We start from the raw sequence: 12177 nt of genomic DNA, 5'->3' as shown, positions 1-12177 counted from the left end.
AGAGGAAGCCCAGTGGCCGGCAGTGGGAAAAGATGGAAGGAGATAGATTTTTAATTTCTGCAAATTTTCTCATCAATTAAACATTTGATCTCAGTACAGTTTTCTGTTCCCAAAACTACAATCGGTTATGAACAGAGTAAACTACTTTTTGTACACTTTAACCTTTGCCACAGTCGTAAAAAATTGGGTTGTTTAGAAGGGATGGAAAAGGCGAATTGCGTTATTGTACACGTGAATTTCACAGTAGGCGGAAATATGCAGATGTATGCTAGAACGGGCTAATAGGATCTCGCTAGCTCGTGCATGGCTCTGCCCACCTCCTTGCTTGTTCTGCCCACTATGAGTAATTTGTTCCCATTGTAAACGACAGGCTGTGGTCTATATTGGCTTAGTTATACAAATATTTGGAGGTACCAACCGGCAACCAGTTCCGGCTACCGCCCCTGTCTACTGAGACTTCCTTCATGCGTTGGGACATTATATAAGGACTTAGCGCTAGAAAACTCAAGGCGCCCACGTGTGGCTCATGTGAAATACAATCCCGACGTCAATAATCATCGCTTGCGATACGGCTTTCGTAACACATGGCCTTTATCGCTCATCAACGAGAAAGATAAAACAATATATTAACTTAATGTATCTGTTTTGAGTGTCATGATCAAGGGCTACTAAAGGCTAGCCCTATTATAGACTACTACTACAAAATGATACATCCACATATTTTGATATATTACCAACCTGCATTGTATAAAGCTATGATCACTAAAGTCAAAATCAAGATTATTATCATTTTAGACATTCATAATATTGCAACTGAATGTGGGCGTCTTCTTCGACGAGGTACATTGATGGCGATTGACATCCAATATTTGTTGCATTACCGCCACCAACCACACTAGAGTATAAATGCAGTATACTTTGTAACACTACTCATCTGTTCCTACACCAGCCAACAGACAGATGGTGCTGCTCAATGACGTGTATAATATGCACAAGAAGGCGTTCCAGTTTAATTTCATGCTCTCGGATTGGTCATCGTTTGTGTCCAGGGAAAGCAACCGGGGCCCGCGTTGTTGGGTTGTGTACTTGTCCTCTCTGAAGTGATTCGTCGTGCGCTTACCGCCTTCCACGTGGCCGAAAGAAATAAACTTCTAGCTAGTTTACCAAGCATTCCATAATTTAGCTAGGATTCTCGGAGAAATGTCTAAAATAGAGTTGTTGGGATTGATTTTCAACCAGGGATTTAGAGCGGCTCCTGAGTTGTTTAGAGCCGTTGAAAAAACTATAACAAAGTACCAGGGAAAACATTCCCTATCGAAAGAGGAGAACGCCCGTCTACAGAAGCTGCTTGATATCCTCCTGAAACCGGAGATAAAGTTACATAGAACAGGTTTGTTACGCGTTGCATCGCAAAGTTTTTTTCTAAACATTTCATTTGGTAATGTTGTTGGTGTGGTCAACCTGGTGAAAGTTGATTGCGTTTGTTTTGGAACCGGGCTGGCTCCCGGGCATGCCCTATATGAAGCTAGCCGCCTTAAATAAACGTCCCTCATTGAAAGTATTTTTATTTATTTAACTAGGCAAGTCAAATAGTGAAATCATGGACTATAAGGCTAAACAAGGTTCGAATGTGACAAATTCAACAAAATACAATAATTAGTTAATAGAAAATAAATTAAATAAAATCAGTTAATTGCACTGTGAATGTATTAGACTAACCTTTTATTGGGAGCATACTTATATCACTATACAGCCTTACCCATGGATTGTGGATCCATAAAATGGGTATCATACTACTCAGCGACACCTACAGAACATAACTGTTTAGCGTTTAAATAAATAAACAGGGGAAAAAACATCCTCACTGTCATCTGCGGTTTATTTTCAGCAAACTTAACATGTGTAAATATTTGAATGAACATGAGATTAAACAACTGAGACAAACTGAACAAGTTCCACAGACATGTGACTAACAGAAATGGAATAATGTGTCAATCAAAAGTAACAATCAGTATCTGGTGTGGCCACCAGCTGCATTTAGTACTGCACTGCATCTCCTCATGGACTGCACCAGATTTGCCAGTTCTTACTGTGAGATGTACCCCACTCTTCCACCAAGGCACCTGCAAGTTCCCGGACATTTCTGGGGGGGGGGCCCTAGCCCTCAGCCTCCAATCCAACAGGTCCCAGACGTGCTCAATGGGATTGAGATCCGGGCTCTTCGCTGGACATGGCAGAACACTGACATTCCTGTTTTGCAGGAAATCACGCACAGAACGAGCAGTACGGCTGGTGCCATTGTCATGCTTGAGGGTCATGTCAGGATGAGCCTGCAGGAAGGGTACCACATGAGGGAGGAGGATGTCTTGGTGTTTTTCAGAGTCAGTAGAAAGGCCTCTTTAGTGTCCTAAGTTTTCATAACTGTGACCTTAATTGCCTACTGTCTGTAAGCTGTTAGTGTCTTAACGACCGTTCCACAGGTGCATGTTCATTCATTGTTTATGGTTCATTGAACAAGCATGGGAAACAGTGTTTAAACCCTTTACAATGAATATCTGTGAAGTTATTTGGATTTTTACGAATGATTTTAGCATCATAACTCATTGCAGGACTTTGAAACCACTGAAATTAGCCACATTTAAGCTTACCTGTCAACCTACTATGAGTATTAGACATTCACATTGCACTGTACAGCCTTATGTATAGATTAATTGATTCACAATATTCCAAACATGTTTAGTATCATTTTGTCAATATGACATGATTCCAATGTTTGTATAAATGTATCACTTTCAATTAGTAACTTTTTATTTTGAAGGCGAACCGCAAATTCCACTATTTTGGCTTATCCTTATTGTGGCTAGCTTCCTAGGTCAGGGTGTGAGCCAAGTGCCCTGTTCAAAGCAAAGGGCCAGGGTCTTGGTCTAGAATCACGGTTTCAACTGCTCATACAGATTTACTTCGATACTGCAGTTTAATTGACCCCGTCCTAGAAAGACAATTTCCATAGACGGCCATATAGAGAAGTCAAATTTGAAAATGACTAATAAGACAGTCATCCTCGTACACTAATCATCTATTGAATTATTCTAATAATTGTCGCTCAAGCGTTTTTTCTTTCACTCAGACGAAGATATTAACATTTTATATTAATTCAAAATTGTCGCTGCTCCCTGTGCACACTCACGCTCAGTTCGCATATAATGTTGGTCCATATAAACCATAGAGAATGATGGGACTCTTCTGGCTATATTAGTATGGGCAGCGCCATTGTAGGCTTCTACCATTTTAATGTCATCAACTGGGTAGGACTTCCAACTTCATTGGCTGATCCCTCCTTGTGACCCTGTTGGAGGGATCAGCCAATTATGAAGAAGAAAATAGTCTCAATGGCGCTACCCTTGCTGTCACCGATGCTATAATGGCACAGGTACAAAGATGAGTCCTCTAGCTCTATGGTATAAACCGAATGCAACCCGGATATAGAAGTCAATGAATCGGCTATGCGAACGTGAGTAGATTACCTTGAATAGGGAGAAGCTATACGGACCTGCCAGGTGCCCAAATTGAAGAGGTATGTTGCGCAGTTGAGACAAATGGATTCAGTTCAGTCAGTCCTTGAAAAATAGGGGTTGGGTTGTAGAGAATTGAAGGACCATGAATGTAATGAGAAATCTTAGGTGCAGTATAGCCCCTCCCCCTTAAACGATGATCGGACATCTTGTTCTCATTATACCTCAGTGGTTAAGGCCACGGTCGAAGTCGTCTCAAAACAAATGTTATGCAGTTCAGAGTAATGAGTAGGATTGTGTTTTCATGTGCGAAAGTGATTACTTTGAATAAAATTACTGTGCTGTTCCACTTGAAGGTCACTCCTCCCTCTCTGCTTTTGCGTGTTCACATCACAGGCCATAGACCGGTGCCCTGCGGCTCAGCATAATCCAATCCACCCAATATCTATCTGCAGACTGCAGTTACTACAATGAACACCCCACAAGAAACGTCCATTAGCATTGCGTCATTACATGCTACGCCCCTTGCCATTTGAAGCTGCTTGTAAAAGTACTGTTCGTGACACAATTATCCACACTGTGGTAACTTTAGCTTCGGCTTTACAGTCAATGTAAATTGCCCGGTGGTGATTTTATGAAATGTTCAGCAGTCTTATTTATGGCTTGGGGGTAGAAGCTGTTAAGGAGCCTTTGACTTGGCGCTCCAGTACCGCTTGCTGTGCAGTGGCAGAGAAAACAGTCTATAACTTGGGTGACTGGAGTCTGACAATTTTCTGGGCTTTCCTCTGGACACCGCCTATTCTACAGGTCCTGGATGGCAGGAAGCTTGGCCCCAGTGATGTACTGGGCCATTCGCACTACTCTCTGTAGCGCCTTACGGTCAGATGCCGAGCAGTTGCCATACCAGGCTGCGATGCAACCGGTCAGGATGCTCTCGATGGTGCAGCTGTAGAACCTTTTGATCTGGGGACCCATGCCAAATCTTCTCAGTCTCTTGAGGAGGAATAGGTTTTGTCGTGCCCTCTTCACGACGGTCTTGGTATGTTTGGACCATGATAGTTTGTTGGTGATGTGGATACCAAGGAACTTGAAACTCTCGACCCGCTCCAATACAACCCCGTCGATGTTAATGGGGGCCTGTTCGGCCCGCCTTTTTCTGTAGTCCACGATCAGCTCCTTAGTCTTGCTCACATCGAGGGAGAGGTTGTTGTCCTGGCACCACACTGCCAGTTCTGACCTCCTCCCTATATGCCATCTCATCATTGTCGGTGATCAGGCCTACCACTGTTGTGTCGTCAGCAAACTTAATGATGGTGTTGTAGTCGTGTTTGGCCACGCAGTTGAACAGGGAATACAGGAGGGGCCCCAGTGTTAAGGATCAGTGTGGCAGATGTGTTGTTGCCTACTCTTACCACCTGGGGGCGGTCCGTCAGGAAGTCCAGGATCCAGTTGGAGGGAGGTGTTTAGTCCCAGAGTCCTTAGCTTAGTGATGAGCTTTGTGGGCACTATGGTGTTGAATGCTGAGCTGTAGTCAATGAACAGCATTCTCACATAGGTGTTCCTTTTGTCAAGGTGAGAAAGGGCAGTGTGGAGTGCAATATAGATTGCGTCATCTGTGAATCTGTTGGGGCGGTATGCGATTTGGAGTGGGTCTAGGGTGTCCGGGAGGATGCTGTTGAAGTGAGCCATGACCAGCCTTTTAAAGCACTTCATGGCTACCGACATGAGTGCCAAGGGGCAGTAATCATTTAGGCAGGTTACCTTCGCTTCCTTGGGCACAGGGACTATGGTGGTCTGCTTGAAACATGTAGGTATTACAGACTCATTAAGGGAGAGGTTGAAAATGTCAGTAAAGACACTTGACAGTAAAGACACTTGACAGAGCGTTAGTCATCCAGAACAGCTGGTGCTCTTTTGCCTCGAAGCAAGCATAAAAGGCATTAAGCTCGTCTGGTATGCTCCTATCACTGGGCAGTTCGCGTCTGGGTTTCCCTTTGTAGTCCGTAATAGTTTAAGCCCTGTCACATCCGACGAGCGTCAGAGCCGGTGTAGTAGGATTCAATCTTAATCCTGTATTGACGCTTTGATTGTTTGGTGTCACCTGTCACCGGCAGAAGTTACAAGTGGCCAAATGTTTTCCGATATGATTGTGTTCAAGTGCTTTTGAAGTCGGAACAATTCAACCAAAAAGATTTTAGCTAGCTAGATACGCTAAGTAACGTTGCTAATAATAAAATTTGCTAAGTTGCTTAACATTGGCAATATGGTCAAACTAGCTACATTATCCACATTGATAAGTTTGACAATTACAATGTCATCTTTTGGTTGAAAAGGTGTAAGAACCCCCCCCCCACTTGTAATTTCAACTTGAACGGTCGTTGAAGTGAAATTTCCCAATTGTAACTCCAAACTTCCAATAGCATGTGAACGCCCCATAGGTCTCTGTAAATCTTCTTGGAATAGCTAGTTAAATTCCATTTTTAGTTCCACGAGCAAACACAGAATCATATATTAAAGAAAACATGTCATATGTAAAAATGTCCACATAAAGCTCTACATGTGCATTCTAATGATAATTGTTGTTCACAACACTTATGGAACTAGGACTATTCCCAGGTTTACCGAGACCCCTGTCTATCTCATGTCAATGTTGGAGTTCTAGCTAATTCATCCTTTCTCCTTCCCTTCAGACCTCCAACAGCTCAACGTCTCTGAAGTGGAGGTTCCCCCTGAGCAGCAGCACTGTGAGCAGGAGTGGAGCCCCAGTCTGGGGCAGGAGGACTTGGAGCCCACACAGATTAAAGAGGAACTCTGGACCAGCCAGGGGAAAGAGAAACAGGAGGAATGTCAAGAGCTGGAGTATAATACTAAAGACTCTGTGTTCACTCCCCCCTGTGTGAAAAGTGACTATGATCAGTACCCAACTCGGTCCTCACATCTTAACAAAACCCAAAGTAAGGAATGCAAAAATGGAGACTCGTCCGCTGAACAGATGAAAACAGAATCTCAAGAAGAGAACTCTTCAGAACCAGCCAGTGACTCTCAGGCCCTCTCTGTAGTAAATCCAGGCTGTTCTGCAGCTCAGGGTGATGACAATGAAAGTGTTCATAGGAAGGAGAGTGCAAAATCACTGTCTGCTTTAAAGACGCAGATATCAAAGAGGAGGCGGACAGAAAAAGGACAAAGCCCTGCTGGTCCTTGTTGCAAGGTGTGTGGAAGGCCTTGTCAGTCCTTTGGAGCTTTATTGATACATTTGAAAAGTCACAGAAAAGATCATGAACAAATTTGTGGAGTTTGTGGAAAAAGCTGTCAATCCCTAAAATGTGTGATGGATCACATTTTACAAACTCACAGAACTAGGTTTTGTGATGTTTGTGGTAAAAGTTTTGATGCTACTAAGGATCTGGAAAAGCATATGAGGACCCACACAGGGGAGAAACCATATCCCTGTAATGACTGTGCTAAATATTTTGTCAGTATTGCAAATCTGAATTTGCATATGAAGACGGTCCACACAGGGGAGAAATCACACTGCTGCCATGAATGTGGCAAATGTTATGCTCAGAGTGGAAATCTGAATGCGCATATGAGGATCCACACTGGAGAGAAACCATATCACTGTAATGATTGTGGCAAAACATTCCGCCTTGGCACTTCCCTTAAAATGCATATAAGGACTCATACAAGGGAGAAACCATATCGCTGCCAGGATTGTGGCAGTTCATTTGCTAGGATGGAGCACCTGAAAAATCATAGCAGGATTCACACAGGGGAGAAACCATATAGCTGTCCTGAATGTGGCAAATGCTTCCTTCAGAATGGTAATCTAAAATTGCACATGAGAATTCACACAGGGGAGAAATCACATCAGTGTCAAGTTTGTAACAAATGTTTCACTTATAGCCATACTCTAACAGTGCATATGAGAGTTCACACCAATGACAAACCGTTTCACTGCCAGGAGTGTGACTTATGTTTCAGTCAGAGTTCCAACTTGAATCGGCACATGAAGAGACACAGAGGGGAGAAACCACACCACTGTCACGTTTGTGGCAAATCTTTCTCCACAGGTTTTCAGTTGAATGTGCATTTGAGAATTCACACAGGGGAAAAACCGCATGCGTGTCCTACATGTCCAAAATGCTTCAGCGACAGAGGGGCATTAAATAGTCATCAGAAAATACACACTGAGAAGAAGCCATATTGCTACGATTGTCTTAAATGCTTCAGATCAAAGCAACGCCTGAGAGAACACAAAGAGAGAATGCACAAAAACATGGCTGTGCCCTGTGTAGGGGAAAGTGATTCAACAGAAGATTGAGAGGGACATTCAGTTTTCTTGGGTGGATAAGATATGACTGAATTAACGCTTGAACTATGAGAACGTTGCCAGGCTAACTGGGCTGCTACACCGGACACGTAACATTTGCACAGCGTGATACATGCCTATTCATTTAAATGAAATCAGGCGTAAGCACGCTGGCTATGCAAGAGGAGTCCTTGCTTATTTGACACAAAGGACATTTAAACTGTATCTGTATTTAACTTAGTGTGTTATTGATGAGCTTTGTTTAGTAAGCATAAAGTTATGTCCGGCTTCAATCCGTTCTCGCGTTGTTCCCGATTTCAGATTGAATTGACGTATGCAGCGTTCAGCCTACCGTGAATGCAATATCCCCGAACATTGCCTTTCAAAGGTGCGTTGTCGGATTGAATCCTGGCCATAAACATCTGCAGTGTTCATATGAATCTTACAGCACTAAAGGGTGGTGATACACTTTTTAAAATTGCAGGCAAACATTTGAGGACTGAAATCAACATCCTCTGCATAACAATGGCTAACTGAACCTTCCCAAAGCAACTGTTTTGATTATGCAGAGGATGTTGATTCTGCTCTTCACAAGTCCTCAGTCAGCCCTAGCTATGGAAACAATTTCCCTAGTATAACACAAGGGTGTATACTTTGGTATAACAGTCAAAGCAGCATAATGGCATTCCACTAAACTAAAGAGGCCACAGGCATGCTAGTAGATACTCATAGACTTCCAGTCATTGCGCTAAAACTAGTTGGTTGCGAAACTACCTCCAACTTCCTTCATGCTGAACACAGACATAACAATGGTATTGCCAAAATCCCAAAGTATCCCTTTAAGCACAGTGCCTTGATCTGTGTCTGGGGAATTTTAGTCTAAAGTGGCTTGTCTCCTTTTCGGGCAAACCATTCTGCAGGCTTCCAAATGAGTGAAGGTGGAGAGGAAGTCTCTAATCGCATCTTCTTACTGAATAAGCCAAATATGTTCTATTATATTGACAAGATAGTCGAGTGACCGCTCTAATGGAAATGCATGTCCTCAAAGATGGGGAGTTAGCGAGGTAACTTTGGTCAACTCTGAGTACAACTCGGGATAACCGGTCATAAGAAAGTAGCTCACCTTTTAGCCAGCAAAATTTATATGGCAACAAATCCTTCAGAACTAACCTGCTCTGGAGCAGGCTAACTCATGACTATTTCCAATTACCCTTGAATGAAATGACTGTGCCACGAGTTGTGGTTCAATGCAATCAGATTCCTTCCCTCTTGCAAAGATCGCGTCACCATGCCCTTCATTTGACGAAGAGTACTGATTTAAATATTACATTATACTTTTATTAACAGAATGCATTTTAAACTTCACGCACAGTAGCGCTTTTGTATTACTTAATACTTATTCTATGGATAGGAGTGGGGGAAAAAAGTTGTGGTTGTGCATTGATAAACATTGCTTCTAAAAACCTATTTTGCAAAATAAATAGAAAATGTGGAACTAACTAGCCCATGGATTGATGTTTCATGAAGAGTTTGCCTTTCGACTAGTGGTTGACCGATTAATCGGCGCCGATTTCAAGCTCTCGTAGTTATGGCCGATTACTTTGCAATCCATGAAGAAACTGCGTGGCAGGCTGACCGCGAGTGCAGTGTCAAAAGGACCTTGTGGCTGCAATGAGCCACGGTAAGTTGCTAGCTAGCATTAAACTTATTAAAAAAACGATCAATCTTCACAATCACTAGTTAACTACATGGTTGATGATATTAGGTTAACTAGCTTGTCCTGCGTTGCATATAAATTAACAGGCATCGCATTATTATCATCGAATCACAGCCTCATTCAACTTCGCCAAACGGGTGATGATTTAACAAAAGCGCATTTGCGAAAAAAAACATTCGTTGCACAAATGTACCTACCCATAAACATCAATACCTTTCTTAAAATCAATACACAGAAGTATATTTTATTATATATTTAGTTTAAATAAATGCATGTTAGCAGGCAATATTAACTAGGGAAATTGTGTCACTTCTCTTGCGTTCAGTGCAAGCAGAGTCGTGGTATATGCAACAGTTTGGGCCGCCTGGCTCGTTGCGAACTGTGTTTCTCCTTAACAAAGACCGTAATTAATTTGCCAGAATTTTACATAATTATGACTGTTGTGCAATGTAACAGCAATATTTAGAGACTTAGGGTTGCCACCAGTTCGACAAAACACATAATGGTTCTGTATTTCACTGAAAGAATAAACGTTTTGTTTTCTAAATGATAGTTCCCGGATTTCATTATATTAATGACCAAAGACTCGTATTTGTGTGTTTATCATTAAGTCTATGATTTGATAGAGCAGTCTAACTGAGCGGTGGTAGGCAGCAGCAGGCTCATAAGCATTCATTCGAGCAGCTCTTAGCAATGCTTGTTGCACAGTGCTGTTTGACTTCAAGCCTATGAACTCCCGAGATTAGGCTGGCAATACTAGTGTATTTTTTTTATTTCACCTTTATTTAACCAGATAGGCTAGTTGAGAACAAGTTCTCAATTACAACTGCGACCTGGCCAAGATAAAGCATAGCAGTTCGACCCATACAACACAGTTACACATGGAAAACAAAACATACAGTGTGTGCAAATAAGGGAGGTACAGCAATAAATAGGCCATAGTGGCGAGGTAATTACGATATAGCAATTAAACACTGGAGTGATAGGTGTGTGTGTGAAGTTAGTGAGAGAGATATGAGTCTCCAGCTTCAGTGATTTTTGCAGTTCGTTCCAGTCATTGGCAGCAGAGAACTGGAAGGAAAGGCGGCCAAAGGAGGACTTGGCTTTGGGGGTGACCAGTGAAATATGCATGCTGCGGGTGGGTGCTGCTATGGTGACCAGTGAATGGAGATAAGGCGGGGCTTAACCTAGCAACTCGTAGATGACCTGGGGCCAGTGGATTTGGCGGCGAGTATGAAGCGCGGGCCAGTCAACGAGAGCGTACAGGTCACAGTGGTGGGTAGTATATGGGGCTTTGGTGACAAAACGGATGGCACTGTGATAGACTGCATCCAATTTGTTGAGTAGTGTTGGAGGCTATTTTGTTAAGGACATCGCCGAAGTCGAGGATCGGTAGGATAGTCAGTTTTACGAGGGTATGTTTGGCAGCATGAGTGAAGGATGCTTTGTTGCGAAATAGGAAGCGAATTCTAGATTTAATTTTGGATTGGAGATGCTTAATGTGAGTCTGGAAGGAAAGTTTACAGTCTAACCAGACACCAAGGTATTTGTAGATGTCCACATATTCTAAGTCAGAACCGTCCAGAGTAGTGATGCTGGGCAGGTGTGGGCAGCGATCGGTTGAAGAGCATGCATTTAGTTTTACTTGCATTTAAGAGCAGTTGGAGGCCACGGAAGGAGAGTTGTATGGCATTGAAGCTCGTCTGGAGGTTAGTTAACAGTGTCCAAAGAAGGGCCAGAAGTATACAGAATGGTGTCGCCTGCGTACAGTCACCAGCCGAAAGAGCGACATCATTGATGTATACAGAGAAGAGTCGGCCTGAGAATAGAACCATGTGGCACCTCCATAGACTGCCAGAGGTCCGGACATCAGCCCCTCCGATTTGACACACTGAACTCTGTCAGAGAAATAGTTGGTGAACCAGGCGAGGCAGTCATTTGAGAAACCAAGGCTGTTGAGTCTGCCAATAAGAATGTGATGATTGACAGAGTCGAAAGCCTTGGCCAGGTCGATGAATACAGCTGCACAGTATTGTCTCTTATCAATGGCAGTTATATCGTTTAGGACCTTGAGCGTGGCTGAGGTGCACCCATGACCAGCTCGGAAACCAGATTGCATAGCGGAGAAGGTACGGTGGGATTCGAAATGGTCGGTGATCTGTTTGTTAACTTGGCTTTCGAAGACCTTAGAAAAGACAGGGTAGGGTAGATATAGGTCTAGAGTGTCTCCCCCCATTGAAGAGGGAGATGACCACGGCAGCTTTCCAATCTTTGGGGTTCTCAGACGATACGAAAGATGTTGAACGGGCTATTAATAAGGGGTTGCAACAATTTTAGCTGATTATTTTAGAACGAGAGGGTCCAGATTGTCTAGCCCGGCTGATTTGTAGGGGTCCAGATTTTGCAGCTCTTTCAGAACATCAGCTATCTGGATTTGGGTGAAGGAGAAATGGAGGAGGCATGGGCAAGTTGCTGTGGGGGGTGCAGGGGTAGCCAGGTGGAAAGCATAGCTAGCCGTAGAAAAATGATTATTGAAATTGTCATTTATTGTGGATTTATCGGTGGTGACAGTGTTTCCTAGCCTCAGTGCAGTGGGCAGCTGGGAGGAGGTGCTCTTATTCTCCATGGACTTGAGTCCC

At 43.2% G+C, this 12177-nt stretch overlaps 1 protein-coding gene across 1 annotated transcript; it reads left to right on the top strand.

The window, feature by feature from the left end:
* The first annotated feature begins 1102 nt into the window (after positions 1 to 1102).
* LOC111971528 (zinc finger protein 25-like) lies at positions 1103 to 7930 on the top strand. Its single transcript, XM_023998347.2, has 2 exons — positions 1103 to 1390; positions 6203 to 7930. The coding sequence occupies exons 1-2, from the start codon at positions 1201 to 1203 to the stop codon at positions 7831 to 7833; spliced, it is 1821 nt and encodes a 606-aa protein (XP_023854115.1). The 5' UTR covers positions 1103 to 1200; the 3' UTR covers positions 7834 to 7930.
* Positions 7931 to 12177: the final 4247 nt, after the last annotated feature.

Source organism: Salvelinus sp. IW2-2015, linkage group LG13 (genome assembly GCF_002910315.2).
Source record: "Salvelinus sp. IW2-2015 linkage group LG13, ASM291031v2, whole genome shotgun sequence".
Lineage (NCBI taxonomy): Eukaryota > Metazoa > Chordata > Actinopteri > Salmoniformes > Salmonidae > Salvelinus > Salvelinus sp. IW2-2015.
This window is presented reverse-complemented; position numbering and strand designations above follow the sequence as displayed.